The sequence below is a fragment of the Azolla caroliniana genome, unplaced genomic scaffold (assembly GCF_043228905.1).
Source record: "Azolla caroliniana isolate FFs.n. ecotype wild unplaced genomic scaffold, voAzoCaro1.0.p SCAF_9, whole genome shotgun sequence".
NCBI lineage: Eukaryota > Viridiplantae > Streptophyta > Polypodiopsida > Salviniales > Salviniaceae > Azolla > Azolla caroliniana.
The window spans coordinates 20,362,828-20,390,126 of NW_028230444.1; the positions used below are offsets into that span (position 1 = coordinate 20,362,828).

Consider the following 27,299-nt stretch of genomic DNA (forward strand, 5'->3'; position numbering starts at 1 on the left):
AAGCCGCTAAGCCATTTTCAAGCCGGCTAAGCCAAACAGTTTAGGCTTGAGCCGAGCCGTTGCCGATCCCTAGTTATCGTAGTAGATCAGGATCGGGGTCGGTACCTCGATTCGCAGGTCTTGCAATAGTCGACGAAGCCAAATGGCTTCGCAGGTGGCAACGGTCGCGCCCCGGTATTCAGCCTCAGTGCTGGATAGAGCCATTGTTGGCTGCTTTTTGCTGCTCCACGCAACAGCCACGCTCCCAAGAGAAAACATAAAGCCGGAAGTTGAGCGACGATCCGTTGCATCGCCAACCCAGTCGGCATCCGTGTAGCCGACAAGCTCTTCGGTTATACCTTGCCGGTATAAGAGCCCCCGGTCCTTAGTGCCGCTTACATACCTCAGTATTCGTTTGCGCGCACTGAAGGTTCTCCACGGTCGGCTTCTTCATGAATTGGCTTACCACTCCGACCGGATAGCTAATGTCGGGTCGGGTGATGGTCAAGTAGATCAGGCTTCCGACTATTTGTCGGAACCGTTTCTCATCACAGGCTGGTCCGGAGTTGGGACGGATCTTCTGATTCCGGTTCAAGGGTGTGGAGACAGGTCGGCATTCCGTCATGCCGAACTTGTACAGTATATTCAACACATAATGGCGTTGAGAAAGCAATATGCCGTCGAGGGTGCGGATCACCTCGATCCCCAAAAAATAATGAAGGTCCCCCAAGTCCTTCATATCGAATGCGTCCGACAACTGGGACTTGACGCAGTTGATTTCCAGAAGTCCTGGGCTGGTGATGACTAAATCATCAACATAGAGTAAGATACATACCGGACCGTTTGAGCCTTGACGGATGAATAGGGAAGAGTCTGACTTAGAGGCACCAAACCCCATCTTTCGCAACTGGTGCGTGATCTTAGCATTCCAAGCACAGGGGGCGTGCTTCAAGCCATACAACGACTTCCTCAGTCGGCATACCGCCGACTTGTTCACCTCCGACTGAAATCCGAGGGGTTGAGGCATAAAGACTTCTTCTTCAAGATCTCCTTGGAGGAAGGCATTCTTCACATCAATCTGATGAAGATGCCACCCCCTTGCCGCAGCAACCGCCAGTACCACACGAACCGTCGTCATCTTCGCTACATGAGCAAAGGTCTCGTCATAGTCGATTCTGTGGGTCTGCGCATATCCCTTCGCCACTAACCAGGCCTTGTACCGGTTAACTGTACCGTCGGCATTGTACTTTACCTTGTACACCCACTTGCATCCGATCGGTTTACAGTGACGGGGAGGGTCAACCAGGTCCCAAGTTCCGTTGGCATCCAGTGCCCGCATTTCTTCCTCCATAGCGGCACGCCAATTTGTGTCTGTTGCCGCTTCTGCGTAGCTCTCCGGCTCACGCACTTCCGCGACCTTGGTCATGTATGCATAATGATGCGCCATGTACTCGTTATACCCGTACCGTTTAACAGGATCCTTCTAGCGGGTGGACCAACGTAACTCACCGTTACCCGGTATGAGACCCTTCTTGGCCGGTTCGGTCTTCGTTCCCGAAGATCTGCCTATGTCCTTGCCGAAGTCAGATACACACCGATCCGACTCATCATTGCCGGTCTCGAATTCCGGCATCTTCTGCTTCCCTTTCTCTTTGCGTGTGAACCGTCTCCTCGGTTCCTTGCGCGGGGAGAGCACAACAAAGTCTCCACTACTCGTCGTCTCATCATCCGACTAGTTGGACTGATCCAGTCTCTCATTCGGTCCGCTTAACCGGAACGATTCCGAACTCTCATCTTGAGTCCCGACTTCATCTTTCTCTACCTGGGCCGGTTCGGGCTCACTAGCCCCATCCTCCGACATCGAGTCGGGATCGGAAGTCGGAGTCGGTAAGGAATACCACGATGCCGATTCATCAAACTCGACATCTCGGTTGACTCGGACCTGCTTTGTCCGAGGTTTATAACACTTATACCCCTTTTGCTCTTGAGCATAGCCGACTAGGATGCATTTTTCCGATTTTGCATCCAGCTTTCTCCGCTTCTCATTCGGCACATGTACATAGGCTATGTTGTCGAATATCCATAGGTGTCTCAAATTCGGCTTGCGCCCGAAATACAGCTCGTGAGCTGACACCTTGTCCCCGATCCGGTTCTGGATGTAAATGGCCGTTTGGACCGCCTCCGCCCAGTAGAACTTGGGCATGCTCTTTTCCTCCAGCATTGTCGTAGCCGCATCAATCAGCGACCAATTCTTCCTTTCGGCCACACCATTCTGTTGCGGTGTGTATCTACAGGTGAATTCTCGCTGAATTCCTTTTTGTTGCAGATAGTTGTTGAATTGGCCGGAAGAGTACTCTTTTCCGCCATCCGACCATAGGCATTTGATCTTCCTCTCCGATTCCCGTTCCACCATCTTCTGGAGGCTCCAGAAACACTTGAAGACTTCGCTCTTCTGCTCAATGAGGTAGATCCACATATGCCGCGTGTAGTCGTCGATGAAGGAGACGAAATATCGACTCCTGCCAATGCTAACATTTTGTGTCGGTCCCCACACATCCGAATGGATAAGATCAAGCTTGTTACGGCTTCGATTTCTTTCGGTGGGGAATGGAAGCCGATGTTGCTTCCCGAGTTGGCAGGCTTCACAAATCTAGGCTCTCCGGCCGCTAAACTTCGGCAAACCGAAAACGACTTGTTCCGTTTGCAAGTCTTGAAGCCTCCGGTAGTTGACGTGGCCGATCCGCTTGTGCCACAGGTCGATATCCGACTCGACCTTCTGTCCTTTGGCAAACAGTGCGGTGCCGACGTCATTGGTGTTGAGGATAAACATCCTCCCATCTCTACACCCTTGCGCAATAACTTCGCCCTCATCCTCAATGAAGCACCCGAGGTGCGTAAACCGCACCTGCATCCCCTGGTCGACGATCTGTCCGACCGACACCAGGTTCTTCGTGATCGTCGGAACATGTAATACATTCATCAGCTTCCCCCTCTGTCCGACGTGGCTCAAAGGGACTTCTCCAACGTGCACGATCGGGTGGGGAGTGTCGTCTCCGGTTTCGATAACTCCCGGTTGATCCGGCTTCTCCAAAAAGGAGAACCACTCCCCATGGCTCATCATGTGGTTCGATGCGCCAGAGTCAACGTACCACATTTCCTCTGATTTGGAAGTGGTCTTCTTCATTGAGTTTGCCTTGTGCTTCATCACCAAGGCTGGCCCCTTACCGTTCTTGGATCCTCCCGATCCGTTTGCGTAGTGCGAGCTTTGTCGGCCTTCCTTACCGGTCTTGCCGGATCCAAATTTGTCCGAATCGGCACGCTTTCTCCCGCACTCGCTTTCCCTATGGCCCTTTTTGCCACAGTACCAGCATTCCGTAGCGGATTTGTCTTGTCGGCCTCCAGCACCACCTTGACTCCCTCTGCTTGTGGAAGTCCCGGAACTGTTGTCGGCACGCTCACTATGCCTTCGTTCCTGCTCTTGTCGGCCGCCTCCATTGCGTGCCGACCTGCCTCGTCCACCATGCCCGCGGGACCGATCCGCTCCAGTGTACAGCATCCGGTTGTCTAGGAATGCACTGGTAGATGCACCGGCGTGGTTCTCCTCTACAAGGAGCATCGACTATAAGTCGAAAAATGAGGGCGTATTCTCCCTTATACAAACCGCAGTCCGGAAAGCTCCGAACTTGGACGCCAGGCCTCCAAGACAGACCTGCACCATCTCGTCTTCCTCTACGGTGACGTTAATAGAGGCAAGCAAGTCACAGATCCCTTTGATCCGATCTGTGTAATCTGCCACTGACATCTTCTTCTGTCCAACATTGCTCAACTCCTGTCTGAGTTGCAGCTTCCGAGCAGTGGTGCTTGCGGCAAAGACCTTTTTCAAGTTTCCCCAAGCATCCTTCGGTGTCTTGGCGTCACGGATATGGTTGAGCAGCTGGTCACTGACACTGGACGCGAAGCAGTACATCACCCTGCTTGCCGCCTGTTCCCACACTAGGAAGTCCTTGTGTGTCATCTTCGGTGCTGAGTCGTTCACTCCGTTGACATAACTCCAGTAGCCATGCCCAAGCAGGTACTGGTGCATCTTGTATGACCAATATGCGTAGTTGGTTCTGTCGAGCTTCTCCACCGGGAGCGACGTAGCCATACCTCTGTCCATTTCTCCTTTTTTGTGACTGCTTTCCGATCTGTTAGGGTTTCCTTCACAAGCGTAGATGTCTGCAACAGAGGTTCTCAACCCACGCGCTCTGATACCATGTAAAAGATTGCTTGCGGAAGCGTTAGAAAGAACAATGCACAAAGAGAGAGAGAGAGAGAGAGAGTACGCAGGAGAGACAGAGAGAGAGCAAGACACACTATTTTTCAAAATTATATGAATACTCTGTGGTCTACATCTACAACGCGCTCATCAGCGCTATTTATACAAGTCCACACGGGACTGTTAGAAGTACGGTGTACTTCAATGCTCACACAAGCATCTGACACTAACTACGAGACTATAACTGCCTAGTAGTCTAACCTATACTAGGCTTCCGGTTACGGATTGGATCTAGGATACCGGCTCCCCAGCTCACCGGTCCTTACTGCTTACTGACTCGGTTGCTCACCGGCATACCGATTCATCTCGCTTACCGGCTCAGGCTTATTCAGCCGATCCGGCTCCGGTTGAGCTTGCCGCTCAACACTAACTCTAATCTTCAATCGCGCCCTCACAGAGGGTTTTCCACCACAATGGACCATGAACACAGTGGCCCCCAGACATAAAGGGGGGGACCCCATGGACCCAAATACTTATAGGACCATTATGATAGGTCATACCCTTGCTAAATTATATGGTGCAGTAATGGAGGCAGAGCTTAGCGATTATATGGAGACCTTAAATCTTCGTGGACCTGAACAGGTTGGCTTTAGATGAGCCTTCTCCACTATTGATCATATCTTCACACTTAGATGCTTAATTGACCAGACTAAGGCTCGCAAGAAGAAACTATATTGTTATTTTGTGGACTTCCGCAAAGCCTTTGACACGGTCCCTAGAGAGCGGTTGTTTGATAGGCTTAAGAGCTTGAGGATACCAGATGACATGGTTTGGGCCATCTACGCACTATATGAACAAGTGTTCGTGTGTGTTCAATGCCCAGGTGGTATATCCGATAGTTTCACTAGCACTATTGGTGTAAAACAAGGTTGCCCCTTATCTCCGACTCTTTTTGGGATCTACATTGATGAGATCACAGATTTTATTGCTCGTAAGGGAGGCAATGGAGTTTTGCTCTCTGAATCCGAACACGACCTACAAAGGTACTTTAATGCCTTAGATGACTTTTGCACACAACGAGGATTGGTAGTGAATCTAGGGAAAACTAAAGTCATTATCTTCCACACGTCGGCCCAAGTTAGAGCTAAGTGTCACCTAACTATCTCCCATAGCCCAGTTGAGGTGGTTGGATCATATGTCTATCTCGGAGTCACTTTCAGTGCCCGCTCAGGTAAATTTTTGATGACACAAGCAACGAAGGATAGATTTACAAGAGGACATGCATCCCTCTCACTCCTCGAGAGACAATGCCACCAAGCATACTTCCAAGAGCCACGAACTAAAGGGTGGCTCTTTGACTCATTAGTGACTCCCTCTCTCATGTATGCATCAACGGTTTGGGCTCCAGGACTACCATCTTTCATGTGGACACAATTAGAGAGACTATTGGTGATGATGTTATCACGCCAACTCCGAAGCAAATCGTCGGTCCCACATGACATTATTAGGGATGAGTTCACTCTACCCCCTATGTTAGTAGAAGCACTTTTTCGACTTGTAGTCTTTATCCACAGGATACATAACCAACCACTTGATAGAATATCCCATCAAGTCTTTAAGGCTTCTCGAGCACTGTATGAGTCCGGCTATACTAGCTCATGGTATGGCATGATGGTGAGTTGGCTTCTTGCCAATGGTCTAGACATTAATAACCTCCCCCCCCCTTAAGTACGACCACACGACTGATAACACTTTAATCTCTCATGAGGACCGTAATAAAGTAATACGCCAAGAAATATGGCAAATTTATACTCGGTATAAATGGATCACCCCACTAGAGCCACTCCCATCTAAAATGTCGTACTATAAGGAACACTTTATGCACTTCTCTAAGTTAGGTTTTATTACGCGGCCAAGATATCTAAATGTATTCTTACCACATGCACTAAGGGTTGTCATTGGTCAACTTAGAATATCATCTCACCAACTTGAGATTGAGAACGGACGTACTAATGGAGTCCCTAGGGAGGAAAGGATATGTAGGTTATGCCACATAGAGGTAGAGGATGAGTACCATTTTACATGCAAATGCCCCACCTATGCCGAGATAAGGGCAAAATACCAAGGCATACTTGGTTCCTCTCCCACCCTTCCTAAACTATTAGATACACTAGATATAAAGAAGTTAGGTAGATACATCTTAGAATTGAAACAACACAGAGAGAATAAGTTACAAAACGTTGATAATAATGTTGCTAATGTTTACCAACATGTAACAAATGAAGTTTTTCAGGAACAGGGGGAGACAATGAATGTCGACACACCTGCACCACTCGGGCTTTTCCTTGATGAAGCAGAAAATCAAAGAAGAACCAAATGCCCTTGGATGCCGGGTTTCAAAGCAACTCGACGAGATGTAGAAGCAATAAAGAAAATAAGGGAATGTGAACTACACCGCCTAGAAGCCATGGCTAGGGCACTCTATACACCGGGACCATGGGTCACACCCACACCAAAAACTTTTGACCTCCCACTTCTTTTTGAGAGACTTGGGTGGAAATGAGATTAGGCTTAGTGCAAAGTTTTGTACACTACTAGAACTCTCTTAGGTTAAGCTATTTTCTTTTATTTTAGTTTTGATGATTGGATAAACACTCATTTTTGTTGTAAACCAATTGTCTCATGGGTCAAATTTGGCCTTAGAAGACGTTAATATATCTTTCTCTCTCTCTCTCTCTCTCTCACACACACACACACACATCTCTTCCGTTGCACAAAATCACACCCGATTCTTTACAGACAAGAACTTATGAATTGGTTCATTTTGCCATCTTGTTCACTCACAATTGACCTTTGACCAATCTCAACACTAAGAAGCGCTTCAAATATCTATGTGCAAGCGTGTCCTCTAGCACCTTTATGTTGAGCATTCCACAAGTTGGGCAATGTGCACATTAGCATGATGAATAACATCTTTGATTCAAGGCTCGTCTTTAGTCCCTTCATTGTTGAATGGCGTAGCTACTTCGAACTAGCATAGACAATAATGAGAGAAGTTATGGTTAGTGGTCTAGTTGAAAACTTACTAATCAACCATCTAATAATTAGATGGGCAAAGGTGTCAAAAAACATTGTTGATTCTTATTTGATTATATGGTGGATGGAAGAATGGAAGTTAGAATAGGATATAGAAGGATGTGTCCTATGTAAAACTATATAAGCATGATAAAGCCATGCTAGATGCAATCTAATTACGAACCTAATATAATCAGATGTATTTCATATTCTATTATTGTGACATTCAATCCTTGTCTTTTGGACTGTAATTTGAAACTTTGAAGATAACATCCTTTGGTTTTACTTTTGGGTCTTAATGTATTGGTGATGTGCATGTTAAGCTTAATCTACCTAATAATTATAATTACTGTAGCATCTAGTCGATGTCGTTTCTAGCTAAGGTTCAATAACTAATTGAAGTTCTTTCTAACTTTCCTTAGTACATATCCACTTTCAAACTGGAATAGTAAATTAAAATTATTTATTCTTCTAATTTTATAACGAGCAATATGTGCACTTTCTTTTAGCATAACTTACGAACTCTCCTAGGCTTTGACCAAAGAAATGTCAATAATGAAATAATTTTAAACACCTTTCTTAATTATCATTTAAGATATGAATATCTGTTTAAGGATATGTCTCATGTGATTATGGGTGCACATGTTTGCCATCTTGACAATAAGCAAGCATGTTTTTGGAATTTATGCAACTTATGTTTGATTGAAATCTCTATACGACGTTAAACATGGTTTTTGAAAACTTAAGGTTCATGCATCCATAATGACAATTCACATTCGGAGAGGGTGAATGCAAATATATTTGATATTAATGATATGAAAATAACTCATCAACCTACTAGTTTCTGTGATTGTATGATGCGCCAATGTAGTAGATAACATGAGATTTTTTGCTTTTTTGATGTGTTGCCTAGTTACCTTTCATGATTCAAGAAGCTTATAAATGTTCAACGTATTGCAACGACACTAACTTTACAATCTTAACATGTATATACATATAGGTGCCTAGACATTGCCTAGACACTATGAAATGATATGGAAATAAATTTGTCTTGGTGAAAAGATATCCTTCTAAAGTTAGATAGATTTTGTTTTTGTGCACATACAAAAGATATGGTCTATGGAACCAACATAAACATTTGTGTGTACTATGTGCGGAGCTGATAAATGACTTATAATGTTAAAGAATTTTACTAATAATCATTGTAATGAGAGTCCACGAAAAGATGTGTTGTTGAGAAGAAAAGGTGTCTTGTGAAAGATCATGGTTGTAGAATGTGGGAAAAGTGAGATATAATGCAAAAGGGAGGAGGGGAAACAAGGAAGAAATTCAAGGACAGTGACAATGATAACTAAGCTTCAATGTCACATAAAGAACTTGAAGGTGTTTTGATGAGTATAAAAAGAAAAATCCTTGCATCAAGGTACAATCTAAACATGCACAATTTCCATAGAAACAATACACATGCATTCCAACATTGAATTAGACAAGGATATTGTTGCATCGAAAGGAGAATCACATACATATACAATATATGCCTCTTATGTTTTCATGTCGGTTTGTGCATCAACAACATTCTTTTGCATTTCCATTGGAAAAAATGAGGATATACTTGTAGCAACCTAACCCAAAAACTTTTGATTGGGTTTTACCACTAGAAATACACACACAATTCACATGATTGCTATGGATGTGGGTGAAGATTGATGTGAAGAGAAAAAGGGATTAGGATATCTAGGTCATGCTATATTGATTTGAGTCGTATGCATGATAGTTTGTGAGTTTTACATGTCTAGCGACCCAAACCTTTTCCACCTTTTGTGGACCCCTTAATCTCACACATTTTTGACAAGATAAATAGGTATATGATTTTTTTAATGTCCACGGGAAGCCAAAATGCAATTTGTGGGACAAGACAAGATAATGGGGAGCATCTAACTTGGGTTCTCTCAATTTATGACTTTTGAGGTTGTGTTGTAAACTAACTAAAACATAGAAAAATACACTTAACACGATCAAATAATTAGTTGCAATTTGAAAATGACCACATCATTGTTCCTTTTTCCCAAACCTAATTAAAATCGTGATAATATATTTAAGGGGTAAATGAAAGCATAGTTAACATTGCAAAGACTAATTAATTGCCAAAATTAGTGTAACTTCATACTCATTAATGTACAAAGTTTTGTAATGAATGGGCAATTAATTCCACTTATTTGGTTCGTAATTAGTCACACAAGAATTAGCAATATATTAATATCCACTTAGTTGTGCTAAAGTTGTATTAATTAGGTTTGTAAAAAAGAATGGTGAGTTGGCAAACTTGTAAATTAGATTGTGATGTTAATCCTCCTTTGTTGCATGTCTTAACACTTCAACCCCACTAGAGAGAGAGAGAGAGAAAGAAAGATACCAAATGATGTATTCCCCCAAATTATGGATTTATTTGGGAAAAATTACATTATATACCATTGTTGTGTGGATCTTTGCCAAAGAAAACATATGTTGCACCTTCGGTGGATTGACGGTTAAAGGATGGTACACACTTGTTCCTAGTCACTAACAAATGTATTGTATATCATGCAATGGCATCATTATCTTGGCTATCACCTAAAGCAAAAAAGATGTGGAATGTATATAAGTCAAATGCAAGGTGGTGGCAAATATTGCAATGTGTCTGGCATTCCCATTTGCCATTTCATTCAAAGGTATTCATGTGGAGAGTCATGATTGGTGGCCTCCCATTAGGTTCAACCTTAAATAGACAAGGACAAGGGTTCCGTACATGCTTCTTTTGCACCATTTTGTTGGAGAACAATACTTTTTATCCAAGGATAAGGATGAAGAACAAATCCCAATATCGTTGCATGACATTGGAGATCATAACTTTGTTACAATTAAGGTGCAAACTATTACAAGCATAATCGTAAGCACAATAGTAGGCTGGCTAATTCATAAGGAACGAAGGGTGAGGATTGAGTTATCTCAATCCTACGATGGGAGATAACTTTAGAGTGTTTCATCACTTGCTTATCTCAATCCTACAATGGGAAAAATAGTCCCAAGAAAATATTGACACTTACACGCTTACATAGATCTACATATCAAAAGTTATAATCCATAAGAGACATGCACATATTACAAGCTTTCATAAATGCACTTTACAGAAGTACATTGTTCACTTTCAAAGGTATTCAATCCTTGCTCTTTCATTGTACTTGTCAATTTTAGTTGAATGATGTGCGGATACACGAATAAAGATGATAACGAAATCTTCCATGGTTGTTGGTATCATTGTAATTCAAATCTAAACTATTCAAAATCAAATTACTAGTCCATAATAAAGTTTAATGGGATGGTGATACATCCACAATTTGTTTTCGACACGCCAAGAAGCTTTAAAATTTGACATGTTGTCAATTAAGTTGGAATTTGGAGCGCGCAACCAAATGAAAGTAATGTTGATTTAACAATAGATCAATAGAAAGAATAGATATTAAATCTATAACCAACCATAATCCTTAGGTAGATGCCCTTCAACTAGCTAGAGGATAAGATGCATCCCATGCCATATTAAGGTTGTCTAATATTTGTCCCAAATTGGAGGACATGTACATAAGAGTATCTCAAACTAGACCATGGTACCAAATTCCAATTTGGAGGGAAAATGAATAGAACATGAAGAATGTACCAAAAGACTATGGTGAGCCGTTTATGCATGTCATAAACTTGCAGGGCTTAATGTGTGCACACAATAACTATTTTTTATTTTGCATGGAAAGAGCCATCCACAAGATAAATGTCACATATTAACTCGTAGTCATACATCAATGTTTATATTGAAATTTTACATTTGATTCCATTGTAATGCATGAAGGTAGACATGGATAAGTTACGCTACACTTAGCTTGTTCCTTGTGGAGCATGATTTGCACATTATTTCTTCCATCTTCATTGTTTGGTGATGTGGGCTTCTTAAATAAGGACATTGTATAAAAGAGTGTCCCTTTAATTTGGCTAGAGATTGAAAGTTAACTTTACATCCCCTTAGTTGGAATGGCAAGGGCATGTATGTTGGCAACTACACAAGATGTAAGAATCTCCCTTGGAGCTCTCTTTTTGTTACCATCTAAACCCATTTGGAACCACAAGGGGATTCTTCTAAGCCAAATGAGGTATTAATCTCGTCTCTTCGTACTTAATCAAAATGGACACTTGCTAAGTTTTCGAGATGCACCGATGTATCATAATTTGGCTCCACATCACGAATATATGCAGTCTAAAATATTTGATCAACTACTTCCATTTACTCATGTGCCACCACTAGAGACATGCTAGACACTCTTTGTTTGGCAATTAATAATGGTAACATAAGTGTCTGCATTAATGCATCACCATTTCATAACCTTATTATGCTTATACTCCTATCCTTTGGATTCAAGGGGAGTGAGAATGTGCTTTGGAAAATCATCAAGCAAAAGAGACGGTGGAAGGCTAGACTTGTTACATAGATGAACATTGACATAGTTCACACTAAAACCAAACTAATGACAACTTTTTTTAGAGAGGGACATTGTGTCTAAAGGCATTGCCATGGTGTAGCTTAGGTTACATAACTTAATTGGATTTACATTGTACATTGTCATGAAGGTTTGTATCATATGAGTAGAGTCAAAGAGGTGGTGGTGTTAATAGATACATGTACTACATACGCATACGAAGATAGAGAGAATTGTCTGGAAGAGACATGAAGGTCATGCATTCAGCCCAATACATTTTGCATTGGTATCTAGTAAAGTAGTACAAATGAGTGACATTTGAGTGCCAAGTTCCAATGCATTGGTCACTTGGTGTATAAATGAGAAAGATCTGTCATGTACCACAAGAATGTCATCCAAGTTTTGCGAATGACCCAATTAGCGTTCCTTTTGTTCCTAGGCTTATTAACATCATAATAACGTAATCCTTTTGTTCCTAGGCTAATTAACATCATAATAACGTAATCCTTTTGTTCTTAGGCTAATTAATATCATAATAACACAATCCTTTTGTTCCTAGGCTAATTAACATCGTAATAACGTGATTATGGGGCAAGTGTGAGTGCCTATAAGGCTTGCCAAGATTGATTAACAACAAAGATTCACATGGCTTAAACCCTCATTAATGTACACAATTATTTTCTCCAAAGCATATTAATCAAGCACAAACATGACATAACCGTTCAAAATCCGTTCTCAAGATGCTAATTTTATTCCTAAATGATAAGGATCCGAATGAGTTTTTGCAAGGAGCAACAGTGCATCAGTTAGCTAGCTGACATTGAATTAGGTCATACAAAACCCTAATATTGGAGAGACGGATAATGAAGGACAAAGTTCATGACATAACCGTTCAACTTCCGGTCTCTGAGATGCTGATTTTATTCATGAAATGACAATGCATCAATGATTTAAGGATTCTAATCAGCCTTCTCAAAGGAGCAACAATGCATCAGTTAGGTAGCTGACATTGGATTAGGTCACAGAAAACCCTAATACGGAGAGACAGATAATGGAGAACAAACAACAATGCAGACTCAATAATAAGGATCCTAATTTAGTCTTCGCGCAAGGAGCAACAAGAATGCATCAGTTTAGCTGACACTGAATTTAGGTCATTACAAACCCTAATACATATGGAGAGACGGATAATGAAGAGGCTCTGATGGACCAGATTCTGGAGCCAGAAGAGTGGAAACCTCAAAAAGTTAGTACTAGCGCGCGAGGAAAATCGGGAAAAGAGATGAGATCGATGGCGGACCTGCAAATCTGCAGTGAATCCGTCCCACAAAATGGTCACGAGGGAGGGATGGATACAGGATTCACCTGGATAGGTAGGTAGCATGCTACAAAAGGAATGACCATATTTGATGCATAGATAGATCGATAGATCGATAGATCGATAGAGAGAGAGACAGAGAAACCAGGCTAGGCCATTCCTTCCTTCATTCATATCAGATTTGAGTAGAAGGAGCAGGAGAATTTCCTCTGATCCATCTCTCCTTTTTTTTTCTTCTTCCATAGCTCTCTGCTCCTCTCTTCTCCTTCAATCAAATTGATCCACTCCCTCAATCCATGCCCACCACTTCCTCCTCGACCGGCGATGCCTCGCCTGCACAACAAGTGTCAGGCGGCATCCTGCGCGTGCTGAAGGTCCGGAAGATCTTCGAGAGGTTCGACACAAACCGGGATGGCCGGCTAAGCAGGGGAGAAATGGCCGCCCTGGTGGCCGCGGTGAACCCCCGCGTCCGCTTCAGCCAATCTCAGATCACCGCCATTTTAGACGAGGTCTTCCGAACCTACGAAGGCTTCATCGACAGGTTAGGGCTCAGCTTCCATGGCCTTCTTCGCACCTACGAGGACGGGGCCGGTGACATAGACCGCGACTTCGATGCTCTGCATTTGGAGCTCGACATTGATGCTGCTTCCAACAGTAGTAATGGTAGCAAGGCCATGGCACATCAAGCTCATCCTCCTCCTTCTAATGCCACTATGCCTCAAAGGAGAGAATCTGATCAAGCACACAGAAAGCCTCACCAAGATCCGGATTCCAGAAGTTTCCATCGCCAATCCAATGCTTATGTACCCCACCAAAGTGCTACCCATTACCTTCTGGAAGAGCTCCATGGCATCATCTACCGCATGGAGGAGAAACTTGCATCCAAGGTCAAGAAAGAGAGCTCTGGTGATCATAGACAACAATTGCACGCAGGGTTAATAAAGAAAGGCCCCTCCATCATCACCATGGAGGAGGAGGGCAAGAGGAGGACTGTGAATTGGGAGGAGCTTGGCCATGATTATGCAGATTTCCAAAGAGAATGGGCAGAGATTCACGCGAAAGCGGCCGACACAAGGTCCAACAAGAAGGGGTCCGAGGAGGTTTTCGATGCCATGATGGGTCTAGGGAGAGCCCTCTTTGACCATGCCTTCTATGCTGAAGCTCTAGTGAGCTTCAAGAAAGCTAATGAAGTGAAACCTAACGATGTGCGCCCGCATTTCCGGGTCGGGAACACGTTATACGCGCTCGGCCGGCCAGCCGAGGCGAAGAAACATTACTTGTCGGCCTTAGAGGCAGCCGACACCTCGACACATGGCCAATGGAATTACATGCTTCCACACATCCATCTCAACCTAGGGGTTGCCCTAGAAGCCGAGGGCATGCTCCTTAGTGCTAGCAAACACTATAAAGAAGCGGCCATCCGAGAACCGAAGCACCATCGAGCCCTGAAGCTCCTCGGGAGCGCGCTGTATGGCGTGGGGGAGTATCGGGCTGCCGAGAAAGCACTCATGGAAGCCATCTTCCTAAAAAGTGACTATGCCGATGCACATTGTGACCTCGGATCGACACTACATGCCATGGGTGACGATGAGCAGGCGATTCATGAGTTCCAAAAGGCGATCGACCTGAAGCCCGATCACATGGATGCCTTGTATAACCTCGGGGGCCTGTTCCGAGACATCGGAAGGTTCCGGAGAGCGGCAGAGATGTACACAAAAGTCTTGGCCTTGCAACCCAACCATTGGAGGGCCCAGCTGAATAAGGCAGTGTCTCTCTTAGGTGCTGGAGAACCAGAGGAGGCTAGGAAGTCCTTGGAAGAGGCATTTAGAATGACCAATAGGATAGAGCTGTATGATGCTTTGATGCATCTCAAGAGGGTGGATCATAAACGCCTACCAACTAGGGTTGGATTAGGGTTTGGTTCCATCCTTACCAAGAAAGGGGAAGCAAATTCCATTGATGAATCACTAGGGCATGCCATTGCTCTGGAGGATGCCATTGTGGTGGAGGAGGATTCATGCTTCAAGCAGGCGACCAGAAACACGACACCCCGCCAATACCTTCGATTGGCCCTTGAAATCCGACGACTCCAGAGGGAGACTCAACTCGGCCGGTGCGATGTACGGAATGCGAAGAAAGAGCTCGTCGAGAGGCACGTGTGGCCGCCGCCCATCGTCTCGGACAATTCGTCTGGCAACAGTGTGAAATCGATCCGCAAGGAAGAGCTCGAGCAAATCCTGCGAAGGCTTCTACCGTTCTTGAAGCCACTCGCATTCCAATGCGCGGTGAAAGCTATCAATGGCCACATTTTGGGCGTGCTAGAGGGAGGTGCGTATAACTCGGGACGGGTCGACATTGGCATGTTCCTCGCGTTGATCGCGCCCATTTGCTCGGGGCCTAGGGACAAACGAAAGATGGTCGTGTTTGATGCACTCGTCTGGCGGCGGTCTCCCTCGAAAGATTTAGCTAGGGTCTCGGTACTTAAATCCGATGTGTCTCTCTATTTAAGATGGTTGAGAGCTATTTACTTCCCAACTACAAGAATTGATGGAAAACTCAAAAGCTATCTTCACCCGGCATCTACCATGTCATTTTCCGAGTTTGTGTCAATGTTTGATGACCCTAATTCGGGTTTCGGGATCCTTGATTTGGTGTCTAAGCTGGAGAATAGTGACAATGTTCGACATTATGGGCAAACTTGCGATGTGTGCTCCTACCCTATCACCGGACATTGGTTCAAAGAAGTTTCTTTGAATTTCAACCTTTGTTGTTTGTGCTATAGTGAAGGCAAGGTTCCTCAATGTGCATCTAAAAGGACAGAATATTATTTTAAAGAGTTAAGTAGTGAGACCGAGGCCATGAAAGAGAAACTATGTTTGTTTAGGTCTAGGTCATTGACACACAAGACAAATTGAATGCATATCAATATTATGAATATAGATTCAAGTATGTTGTATTAAAAAGGCAATACTCTTACTTTCTGCGTCAACATCCAACAACTTGTTAATGAAAACAACCAATGTGCCCTTCTTTATCAAGGAAGTTTTCATTGAAGAAGTGTGTCAAGTTGGTTATGTCGAGTGTTGGTTGGCAACAATTTGTTCATCAGTCATGTACTAGAAAGTATGAATTGCCATTAATCATAACACAATTGGATATGGAATAACAAAATTTGCTGCCAATGGTCACAAATGTTACAAGGAGTACCAACTTAGATTCATTTACACAATAAATAAGTCGAATTTGATAATTGATTTATTATGTTGGGACTTGAATTGTTGGCATATAGGATCTAATAGCTACAAGTTGTGTGTGGGCATTGATTGATATTATTGTGCTACTTTTAGAAAATCTATTTGAAACTTTTATTGTTGGAAATTCTCACGAGGAACCATAGGGCATTGCCAACCTAAGATCACCCCATTCACTAATTGTCACCATGTTGCTTACATCCATGCCTACTTACGTGGGGATGGATGTGACATATGATTGGTGATCATGTAAACAATTTTTATTTTTTCTTTAGATTGGTGAAGCACTCATTGTCAGTGACGCAATAGTTCTACGCTTTTAGGATAATATTATTAATATGTTTTAACATTTATGAACTATATTTATAGTTATCATTTTTTTAGTGAACAGTGCAATGAAGGACTAGTACACAAGATCTCGACCAAAAGGCATAAATGATTTTTTTTAATTGAACATAACATTTGATACACAAGAGTAACATTATGCAATAGAAGCTATTATACAACCTTATGCAATGTGCCTCATATTTATACATAAAAGATGTGATAGTGAAATCTTATGGAAATACAAAGGCAATGCTTTCATGTTCTACTTTAACATGTAGGACTTTATTTCAATTGTTGTGCTTGAAATTGCTGAAGATCTCGCTTCCAATTAAAGGCGTTCCAAACTATTTCTTAGATCATTACACACACTCTCGTGTAATAAAATTTTGCCATACATAGACCACACCATGGTATCGTGTCCTTACGCTTGCAATTATGCAAGATAATGCTCCACAACACATCTCCTATGTACAAGGACAATAGTAGTCAAATGTGCATGTGTATGTGCGAAATTGGCTAGATTTAGTATCACGTCATTGGACAAAACCCTTTATAGATAGGGATGAATCTACATGTGAGCATAGGGGCAAAAAATTAATGCCACCTCTCTCCATATATCTCAAGATTGATTGGTTAAAGCTCCATGCGGGGGTAAGTTCCCCTTGGGCTACTACAATGAATCTCTTATATATCAAAGCCACATTCATAATGAGATGCAAATCGAGAACAATTACATCACATCACACGAGGCCTTGGTTAAAGCTCTGCATGATGGGATAATGTCCTCGGACAACTACAACATGCATCATAATTATGTCTCCGAAGGCGCACAAGCGAGTTACAAGCCGATGTGAACGCAAGAACGACTATTACACAATCCAAGACAAGGAGGAGTAGAGTATTTGCGACATTGAAGAATTCGTTTGGGTGTCGTGTCTAGCCGGATGGTCACTTTGAGAGGTCCGGGAATTCATTCGGTTGCAACGTCCGCCCTAATGCTCATTTGGGTCCCATCACTCTCTTTAGTGTCATGTGTGTGTATATCTATATCTATATCTATATCCATATCTCTATGTATATATGTATGTATATCTATATATATCTATATCATAGTTCTAGCCATACGTCCCATTCGTGTCATACTCAAACGCCAATATTCGTATCATACTCATACGTGAAAAGGCTCCAAGTATGATTGAAATCCATACGCGGTACATAGATATATTATATATACATATGGTGTATATGGTGTACATAGTGTGTGTGTGTGTGAGGGGGAGAGAGAGAGAGAGAGAGCGTGTGTGGTCTAGAGAGAGAAGCCCTGTTTTGCATGTGTGAGGAGACAATGATTGTGTGAGGAGACAGTGATTGAGTGTATATCTAGACTCTAGAAAGAGAGAGAGAGAGAGGAGCTATGGGTTTTGTCTGTGTGAGGGAGTATGTAATATGTATATTAGATATCTAGATTTTGTAGAGAGAGAAAATCTGTCAGTTCTCGTGTGAGAGAGAGAGTGTGTGTATGTGTGTCAGATGTCACTTCTATTCACAAAATATTATGAATATCAAAAATTAAAAAAACCAAAAAAAAGTCAAAAAAAGAAAAAAAAAAGCCAAACGAATATCGCGTATCATACGCGTACGTTTGCAAACGTTCGCGTACGTCCAGTAAATTGGACGTACGCGAATATTAGGAACTATGATCTATATGACTATACCTATAGGCTATATGTATATGTATGTATATGACACATGTGTATACATACTTTAGACGAGGGAAGGCTTCCAAATTATGTAACATTGTTTTTATTTTTATCATTGCATGACAATCGGTTCCCCGGAGAAGGGAAGGGAAAGGAAAGGAAAAGGACCACCTTCTGTCTCCTCCAATTCGCAGACGAAAAATGCCGTGCATCCGCAGAGCTTTTTAAGTTCCCTTTTCCTTTCCCTTTCCTGAGACTCATGGAGTCGCTCGATTCATCCAGTGGTGGCGTTGTCGTGAAATGGAGAGGAAATCGTCGCTCAAGCTTTGCTGTGAGTAGAAATCAGAGAGATGATATATATATATATATATACACACGTATGTATATATCATATATGTATGTATGTATGTATGTATGTATGTATGAATGTATGTATGTATGTATGAATGTATGTATGTATGTATGAAAGAGATGGGAGAGAGTATACTCTTTAATGGATATGAACATAGTGGACACCTGTTTTCTTTGTTGTTATTGAATGCTTGTGATTATAGCTTTTGAGAGAGAGGAAACAAAGAGAGAAGGCCATCTTTAATGGATATGATCATAATAAAAACCTGTTCTTTTTCCTATTAAATGCTTGCAGTTTTAGCATTTGAGATCATCCTCTTTTGGATGCATTTTTTGACTTCACCGGATGTATTGTTTTGATCGTATCTTCTTTGAATGGATTGCTTTGTTGATATCTTTCTTCAATTCACTTGTTGCGGTTCATATTGAACGCATTTTTGGACAATCCCTACGACCAATTATTTCTTTGTAGGGATAATTTATTTTGTTACATTCTTCTAGCCACCTCTTGTTTGGATACATTTTTTGTGATTTCGTCTTTGGATTTATTTTTTGGTAATATATTCTCCTGCTTTTTCGTTGAATGCAATTTGTCATGCACTATATATTCTCTTTCTCAGTTGAGTGAACTAATTTATAGTTGTAAAGATAGTGTGTTGATTGGTTTGCACCATCTTCCCACTATCAGTTCTCATCAAACTGTGATCTAGCAACATGTACTTTCTACATGATAGATGATGCTAAACATTTTAATCAAAGTAAGAGTCTAGCACAGAGAATGTCTCTGGTCCTATTGGTTTATATCATTCTCCATTCTTATTTATACTTCTAACATGGTATTAAGATTGCGTAGAGTCATATTTTTATTGTAAACTGCATTCACATTGTTTGAAGGTGCAGTTTCATGAATATCTACTGCAAGTAAGTGTATTATTTTGCTTAGCTAGTGAGGCTGTTTGGTAACTTTTATTCAGTTGTGTTTATTTATTTTGGTTTGTTTCACTCAAAGATGAGACTACACTTTCAGATGTACTCTCATGCTCATCCTCATAGGCCATTTTGGCCTCTCAAATGGCATTAATATCTCTATCAATTTTTTGCTCTCGTATCTCACCAATGCTTGGAAATGTTCTTGCTAGAACTCAACAGACATAGAGGGAAGTTGTTTTAAGACAAAAACCAGAACCAAAACTGATTAACAAAAAATAATCATCGTGACTTTCTCTACCTCCATTCCTTCTAATGCTACAAGTCAATCAAGGGTGACACAAATGGGGTCTTGACTTGGACACTCAAAGGTGTTATGATAGATTGGGGAAAAGAAATTTGTTGTGTACATAGGTCACCATTATCATTTTGCACTGAAAGGTGATCCCTTACTTCCGAGATCTCTCCATCGGAAGTGGTTCATGTTGAAGATCTTGCAAAGCTTCAGTCTATTTAAGTATAGAATCTAAAGTGCTTGGCTAATGAGATTCCTTGGTACCTTATTTTCATTTTTATTTGTTTGTTCTCTAAGATGAGGCAACATTTTAAGCTGTAATATCTGGTTAGGTCTCATAGGCCAGTTTAACCATGTAGAATATTTTAATAAAATTTTCTTTTTGTTACATTTTCTCCAACTACTTATGGGTCCTATAGCTATGTGTCTCTACTTTTCTTGTCTTCAATTGTAGGAGACTTTGAACTGGGAGACTGGGAGCTTTACCACTATGTTGAATAGTTAAGAGAGGGAGATTGGAGTTGGAGAAAGTGGGACGTTGTCGTGATGTGGCGGGCCTGAAGGTAGAAAGGGGACAAAAAGAGGCCCCAACAACCACCATGAAATCTTAAAGATGTATATATAAAAAGGAATATATAATAAGCAAAAGTAAATGGCCTAGTGATTAGTGCCATTGACTATGTACAAGAGATGCAGAGTTCGAATATTTGCTAGCGCATATGAAGGAATTATTCCCATGATCATCTTGTAACTACCACTGTTGTACTTACTCACATTGATTATTTTCTAATCCCCACTTTATAAAGGAATTTCTTGAATAAACTAGCGTCTACTTCTTAATATGATGACATTTTAGTCTTAACCTTGTGCAATTTATGTCATTCTTGTGTATAAAGCTTAATCTTGTGCGTTAATCTTCGCCTCCTAGGATTGTTCGCCTCCTCAATCTTTCTCTTTGCCCCAATCTTTGTGCACTTTTATATTAAGGGAATTCACACGAGGAGATTTACAAGGTGGTCCAAAGAATCTTGTCACATGGCATCATGTCCTCCTTGGTTCAGGTTCCCTGTAGTTCCGTGTAAGTAGCACATGCATGCACGTTTTATGCGATAATGTCACCCATGGTAATTTGCTCAAAGTAAATTGTACCCATTTGCCACATCGGGGGGATTGGGAACTTTATCACTTGGGAGATAAATGTTCTACGTTGAATAGGTTAGAGAGGGAGATTGGAGCTAGAAAGAAAGAAAGAAAGTGGTACATCACCCATGGTAATTAGGCATTATGGGTAAGTTAAATACATTTAATTCAACTGTTATGGGGTTATATAAGGCTTTCTCCAAACATCATGATTCCTGGTGAAGGGCAAGGGACTCATTACTCAATATTTTGAGTGTATTGATAATATATAATTCCTAAAGTATGATGTATTAAGTAAGATGTTTATTTCGTTTTGAGATTCAGCAAGAGTTCCATGCAAGTGAGCGGGAAAAGCAAGCAGAAAGGGGACCAATCACACTTTTGAAGGGAACAACTCCTGACAAAGTTAATATTCTTACTTTTCCGGCAGAATCTTCACCAGTATGTTTCCTGAACCTATAAACTTGGTTCAAAACCAACATTTAGTATCCAAAAGGGATGAATAATAGACTTAATGTAACACATGTATATCAAAACCAATATTTGAAATAACAGCAACAAAGGCCACCTGGTTTCTTGACTTTGCGTGCATTAAAGGAGTTGAAGAAGGCATTTGAATCACTTGAAGCTACTAAGAATAAGCTAGACAAGGTAACTGAATGCTTATTTCTCAAAAATTGTTTCACAAAGAAGAAAGAAATAAAGATGGATGAATGTCTTTTAAGAAGGCCAAAATGGCCTATAAGATTAAATGAGAGAGAGATTACATTTTAAAACGTTGTCCTGTCTTTGTGAATGATAAAAATAAAAATAAATGTGTCTACATACAAAGTAAATAAAAAGAAGTGACCAAAGAATCTCATTACCGATACATGTAAGATTCTTGAGTTGGATAGATTCTAATTTCTGTCTTTGAAAGAAACAGTAACCATAACTAACACACTAGAGTTATTTGAGGTACGGCAGATTGTAGATCTCTTGTTTCTGTTTTTTGTTTGAAATTAATACAACTATATGTTCAATTGGTGAGTTTTCTTGTATAAATGTAGAAAAAGGTTTTCTGTGTAACAAATGTGAAAATATATCTATATGCCATTTCATTCTCCAACAGCATTTTCGTTTTTGTCAATATTTGTTTTGTTTTCTTTCCCTTCCTCACAACATGAAAGTGAATATGTCTCGGTTTTGTGAGAAACTTGAGTTCGGTTTTAAATGTGGAAAGCCACTATACCTGGAAATATATTGATTTGATGTTCTTCACCTCAAATAGGAAGCATTTGTGACGATGTGCTTGAATATAGATGATGTGGCTGCATATATGAGGTATTAATGAAAACTATTTTATGGAACAAATCTAATTTTCTGTCTTTGTGAATTTAGTACTGCGTATCAGCTCAAATAGCTTTTTGTTTCCCTCAGTAAAACCGAGATGGAGCAACTGTTTATGAAAGTTGATGTCAATAACAATGGTTTGGTGGATTGGAATGACTTTACCAGTTTCACACTTCTGCAGCAGGTAAAGTATGTGTCTCTGGTTTGGGGTTTAAGTTTGTGTTCGATCAGAAAATGTTATCCTGCACATATATTATTTTAAATGGGTAATGTTCATATTTCAATATCTGAACATTTTTCTCCTCCTTTGCATTTTAGCTATCTAAAGAGGATGATTTACATGCCGAGTTTGCATCATATATGAAGTTAAAAACTCAAGAACTGCCCGCGGATAATTCTTCTGAAGATTCAGAATCTGAAGAGGAAGAAGAGGATGATGTAGCTCCAACTTTAGTTCATAAACATCATAAGGGAGCGAGCAGCACAATAATGAGACCATCACCTGTGATTGAAAAGGTAAGATTCTATAGTATATATTGAATTATTATGCTCAAAGAAATGTGGAAGAAAACATACCCTGATAGTGCAACTTTAGTTTCATGCCGAAGACTTAAATATCTTGGCATTTTTTAGATTATAAAGCTAAATACCATACAAACATATGTAACCTGTACACAAGATGGTCATTTGAAGCTCTGGCATACAGATTCTTTGAAGCTTTTACGTACACAATTAAATGGAAATGGTGGTAAGTTAAAATTTCATTTTATTTATTATTTTGAAGGGAGATTATGCCTTGTGTTTTCAGATATTGAAAAGTTGTGTCAACTATTTTGAGTCTACATATATTGCGGAATTATAATATTTCATTGACTAGAAATGAATCAACACTAATCCTTGCCCATATTCTTTCTCAAGGGATTGTAATGTCAATGTGTTTACCCTTACCCAAATTCTTGAAGGATTGCAAGGGTAACTAGGAAGTTGTAGTAATTTACTTTATTTGGTTGCTTTCCAAGATGAGATGATACTTTCAGATTTAATCTCTGGTTTGTTCGCATAGCCATTTTTTCTTGTTATTCATATTGATGAATTAACATAAACTATCATAATCTCTGTCAGGTATCATAGGTCATTATGGCGTTTTAGAGATTTTTTTATTCTTTCTTTCTTGCTTGAGTTACTTTGATATAAAGGGGGTGCAAGCACAGTCGATTATCTAATGAGATCTCCATCTCTTATACCTGAAATAAAAGTGTTCACTATATCGGGAATACCTATTGGCTTGGCAGCTGATCATGCATATCTACGCTTTGAGGTAAAGGATGGATGCACACACGATGTATATGCTTAAGGAGAGTGGCTGGCTAAGTGTCTATTCACTCGCGAGACAATTGATGTGTATAGTTGTGGTGTATACAATGGCATGCTAGATTTGGATCCTTTCGCACCCCTTGAAGAACTTACCCAAGGTTTATCCAAATCATTGCATAAAGCAGCCACAAATGCCTTCCCTCACACAACGGCCAATCCCCCCAAACTTGGTAGAGTAATACAAAATAGTTGGCATGATGAGGAATGCCGTGATACAAGGAGATGCTTGCAGCATGATGTAACTCGGGGCATTTATACACACAACCAAGCGAGAGCAACCTTCCAACGCCTCATCAGGAAGAAGAAGAGATTGTATTTGGCTAAATTTGAAGATCATTTGTATCGCTTGTTTCTAGGACAAGAGAGTAAACGAGCATGGAAAATGTTTAATGAGAGGCAACCCACCACACAACTGACCTCACCTCAGGTGTGGCAGGAATATGCAAAGGTTCTATATGATATCCCAGGGCAGCCTCCTCTTCCCCACCCGAATGCAACCTTCTTTATACGCCCACATGAATCAACCTTCTTTACACCGCAAAATGTAAGAAATGCCATTGATCGGCTACAATTTTGGAAGGTCCAAGATCATGATGGATTGTTGGGTGAGCACTTTATCTATGGCCGTGACACCTTGCTCCCATTGCTAGCACACGTATTTAATAGAGCCATGTGTGAAGGTTTTCCTACTAGATGGACTCACCATACCATTGTGCCAATCCTCAAGAGTGGAGACCCCATGATGCCATGCAATTATAGGACAATCATGATTGGCCATTACTTGGCTAAACTATATGGCTCGATTCTAGAATCAGAATTGAGTATATGGGGCAGAGCAAAATGGCTGCCGTTCAATTGGACAAGCAGGCTTTCGGAAGGGGTTCACAACTTTGGATCACATATTCACCCTCCGGGCCCTTATTGAGGAGGGCAGAGCCCACAATAAGAGGATTTATTGCTGCTTTGTAGATTTCCGAAAAACCTTTGACACTGTGCCACGTGCTCAGCTTATGCAGCGGCTAGAAGCCCTTGGTGTTCCAATAGATATGCAATGGGGAATCTATGCACTCTATGAATCTATGTTAGGAAAAGTGCGGTCTTCTAAGGGCTTGTTAGAGGAGGTGGCTAGCACAATTGGCGTGAAGCAAGGATGCTCACTATCCCCCACACTCTTCGGTCTCTATATAGATGAGGTATCACAGTACATAGAGAGATTTGGGGGTTCCGGAGCACACCTAGTAGGTATAGCTATACAAATATTACTATATGCTGATGATATTGTGCTGATTTCTGACTCTCTGGAGGGACTACAAAGACATCTAAATGCCTTAAAACTATTTTGTACGGACAAAGGTTGCTCGACTTTCTCGTGGATATGCAGCCCTTGGTGCTCTTGAGAGACAATGTGCACATTTGCAGTTCCAAGAGCCACGGACTAAGCTATGGTTATTTGATACACTTGTCACACCAACTCTTCTCTATGGAGTAGAGACATGGGGACCGAGTCTTAACAAGGAAAATCATTGGAAAGATTTAGAGAGACCTTTAGTGTCAATGATTGCTCACATGATAAGGAGCAAAGCATCGGTGCTCCACGATATAATCCGGGCAGAGATGGGAGCAGCACCTATAATAACTGAGGCGTTGTTCTGATTAGTGACATTTATCCAACGTCTTTAGGAGCTCCCATCAAAACAATTGGCTGAAAATGGAGACACTCATTGTTGGTATGCTGAAATGCAGCAATGGTTCGAGTCACATGGCATGAGTATAAATGCACTACCCCCGTTCCAATATAGCTTGGACTGTCCCCATCTAAATATGACCAAAGTGGAAAAGAATAGAGTGATCTGAATTGATATTATTAACTTGGAAAACAAGATAACATGGATCAACCCCAAAATACCACTTGGTACAAAGATGGCTCACTATAAGACACACTTCTTAGATACATCGGAGGATGGATTTGTCATCATGCCACCTTATATGGACATACATCTATCCTATGTGCTACATAATGTGATAGGGCAGCTGCGAACTTCATCACGTCAGCTACAGATTGAGGTAGGCAGATATACACGACTACCTCTTGAAGAGAGAATTTGCTAATTGTGTCACCAAGGAGTGGAATCTGAAGAACACTATGTTTGTCATTGTAGTGTCTTTTATGAAATCAGAGGGAGATACCATTGCCTCTTTAAACAAGGCTTTGGCCCACTACACAAGGTAATGGAATATGCGGGCCAACGATGCCTAGGACTTTTCTTGCTAGAGCTCAAGAGACATCGGGAAAAGTTGTTGAAGAATAAAGCCACACAAGCTCATCACAAAGAACAATCGCAACTTTCTTTAGCCCCATCACTCCTAATGCTAGAAGTTAACCCTGGGATACACAAATGGGCTTTAGACCAGGACATAACAAAGGGGTTACAATTGATCGGGCAATGACAATTTGCCGTGCACATAGGCCTCGGCCCCATGGACCACGACCTCGACATTCTTGTCATCGACAGATAAAAGCCATTATCTCCCGCCATTGTAGGTGCTTCCCTCGCTTCGGAGACATTTCCATTCTGAATTGACCTATGCTAGAGATCTTTCGAAGACAAAAGCTACAATATACCTAACTTGAGGCTCTCACATGTGCCAAAAACCAGATTCCCTCATTCTTTTCTTTTCATGTTATTTACTTTTATATTTACTATGTAATATTTATTTTATTTTGATTTGTTCTCAAAGATGAGACAACACTTAAGATGTAATCTCTTATTTGGTCTTATAGGCCATTTTGGCCTCTTAAAAGACGTTAATATATCTTTCTTTCTTTATCTTATGAAATTGAAACCCCTTTCATTTTATGTACGAGTCTCTTCTTTTCTTATCTTGCTGCATACTGACAGGCAGAGGATCTATTCCTTAAATCTGTATTCAATCTTCGCGAAAAGTGTATGGTAGTCAAATTCAACTGGGAGCAATACATTGTGAACAAAGGTTTTTATGAACATTTTCCTTACAGAAAATTGCAATATATATGATGGAAACAATCAGTTTCACATGGGCTTTTTAAAAATGCCGATGAGAGGAATGCGATTGCTGTTTTTTTATTGATAGAAGAAGAGGGAATTGTGATCCACCTGGCTATTCTGTAGCAGTCATGAGTTTTCTGCGAACCTGTAATGGTTGAAATTAAGAACTGGTCTGTACAATGGAATCACAGCAGTTGTGATTATCATTAAAGGTTTTGATGGCTGTTTGTGCTCAATTTCTTGGACAATAGTTGTTCCATATTTGCTACCTATTCTGGATTTCTAGTTGTGAAGATCATGAGGCTAATAATGTCCTTTTCTTCAGAGCAGATTCAGCCAAAGTCTATTAGATATTCATGAGCAATAAAGGAAAATTCTGTTGGATCCTCTAGGGCCCAACCATTCAGGCTGATGATTTTCTTCTGTATTATAACAATCTACATTGCA

General features: G+C 41.1%; 1 protein-coding gene and 2 pseudogenes across 3 annotated transcripts in view; all 3 read left to right on the plus strand.

Moving 5' to 3' along the window:
* Nucleotides 1-13,462: 13,462 nt before the first annotated feature.
* Nucleotides 13,463-16,132, plus strand: LOC147860531 (putative TPR repeat-containing protein At2g32450 pseudogene; annotated as a pseudogene).
* A 2,423-nt stretch (nt 16,133-18,555) lies between these two features.
* The window catches only part of LOC147860532 (uncharacterized), a 32,788-nt gene continuing 24,044 nt past the window's right edge, over nt 18,556-27,299 (plus strand). For 2 of the 3 annotated variants that reach the window (XM_087324259.1, XM_087324262.1), the window contains exons 1-7: nt 18,557-18,738; nt 21,445-21,561; nt 21,676-21,771; nt 22,391-22,443; nt 22,540-22,636; nt 22,771-22,968; nt 23,086-23,200. In XM_087324259.1, coding sequence (XP_087180385.1) covers nt 18,667-18,738; nt 21,445-21,561; nt 21,676-21,771; nt 22,391-22,443; nt 22,540-22,636; nt 22,771-22,968; nt 23,086-23,200 — 748 coding nt within the window. In that variant the 5' untranslated portion in view covers nt 18,557-18,666. Of the gene's footprint in view, nt 18,739-21,444; nt 21,562-21,675; nt 21,772-22,390; nt 22,444-22,539; nt 22,637-22,770; nt 22,969-23,085; nt 23,201-27,299 lie in introns of all 3 variants that reach the window. The other variant, XM_087324260.1, reaches the window with a different exon arrangement.
* Nucleotides 23,675-26,975, plus strand: LOC147860533 (uncharacterized; annotated as a pseudogene).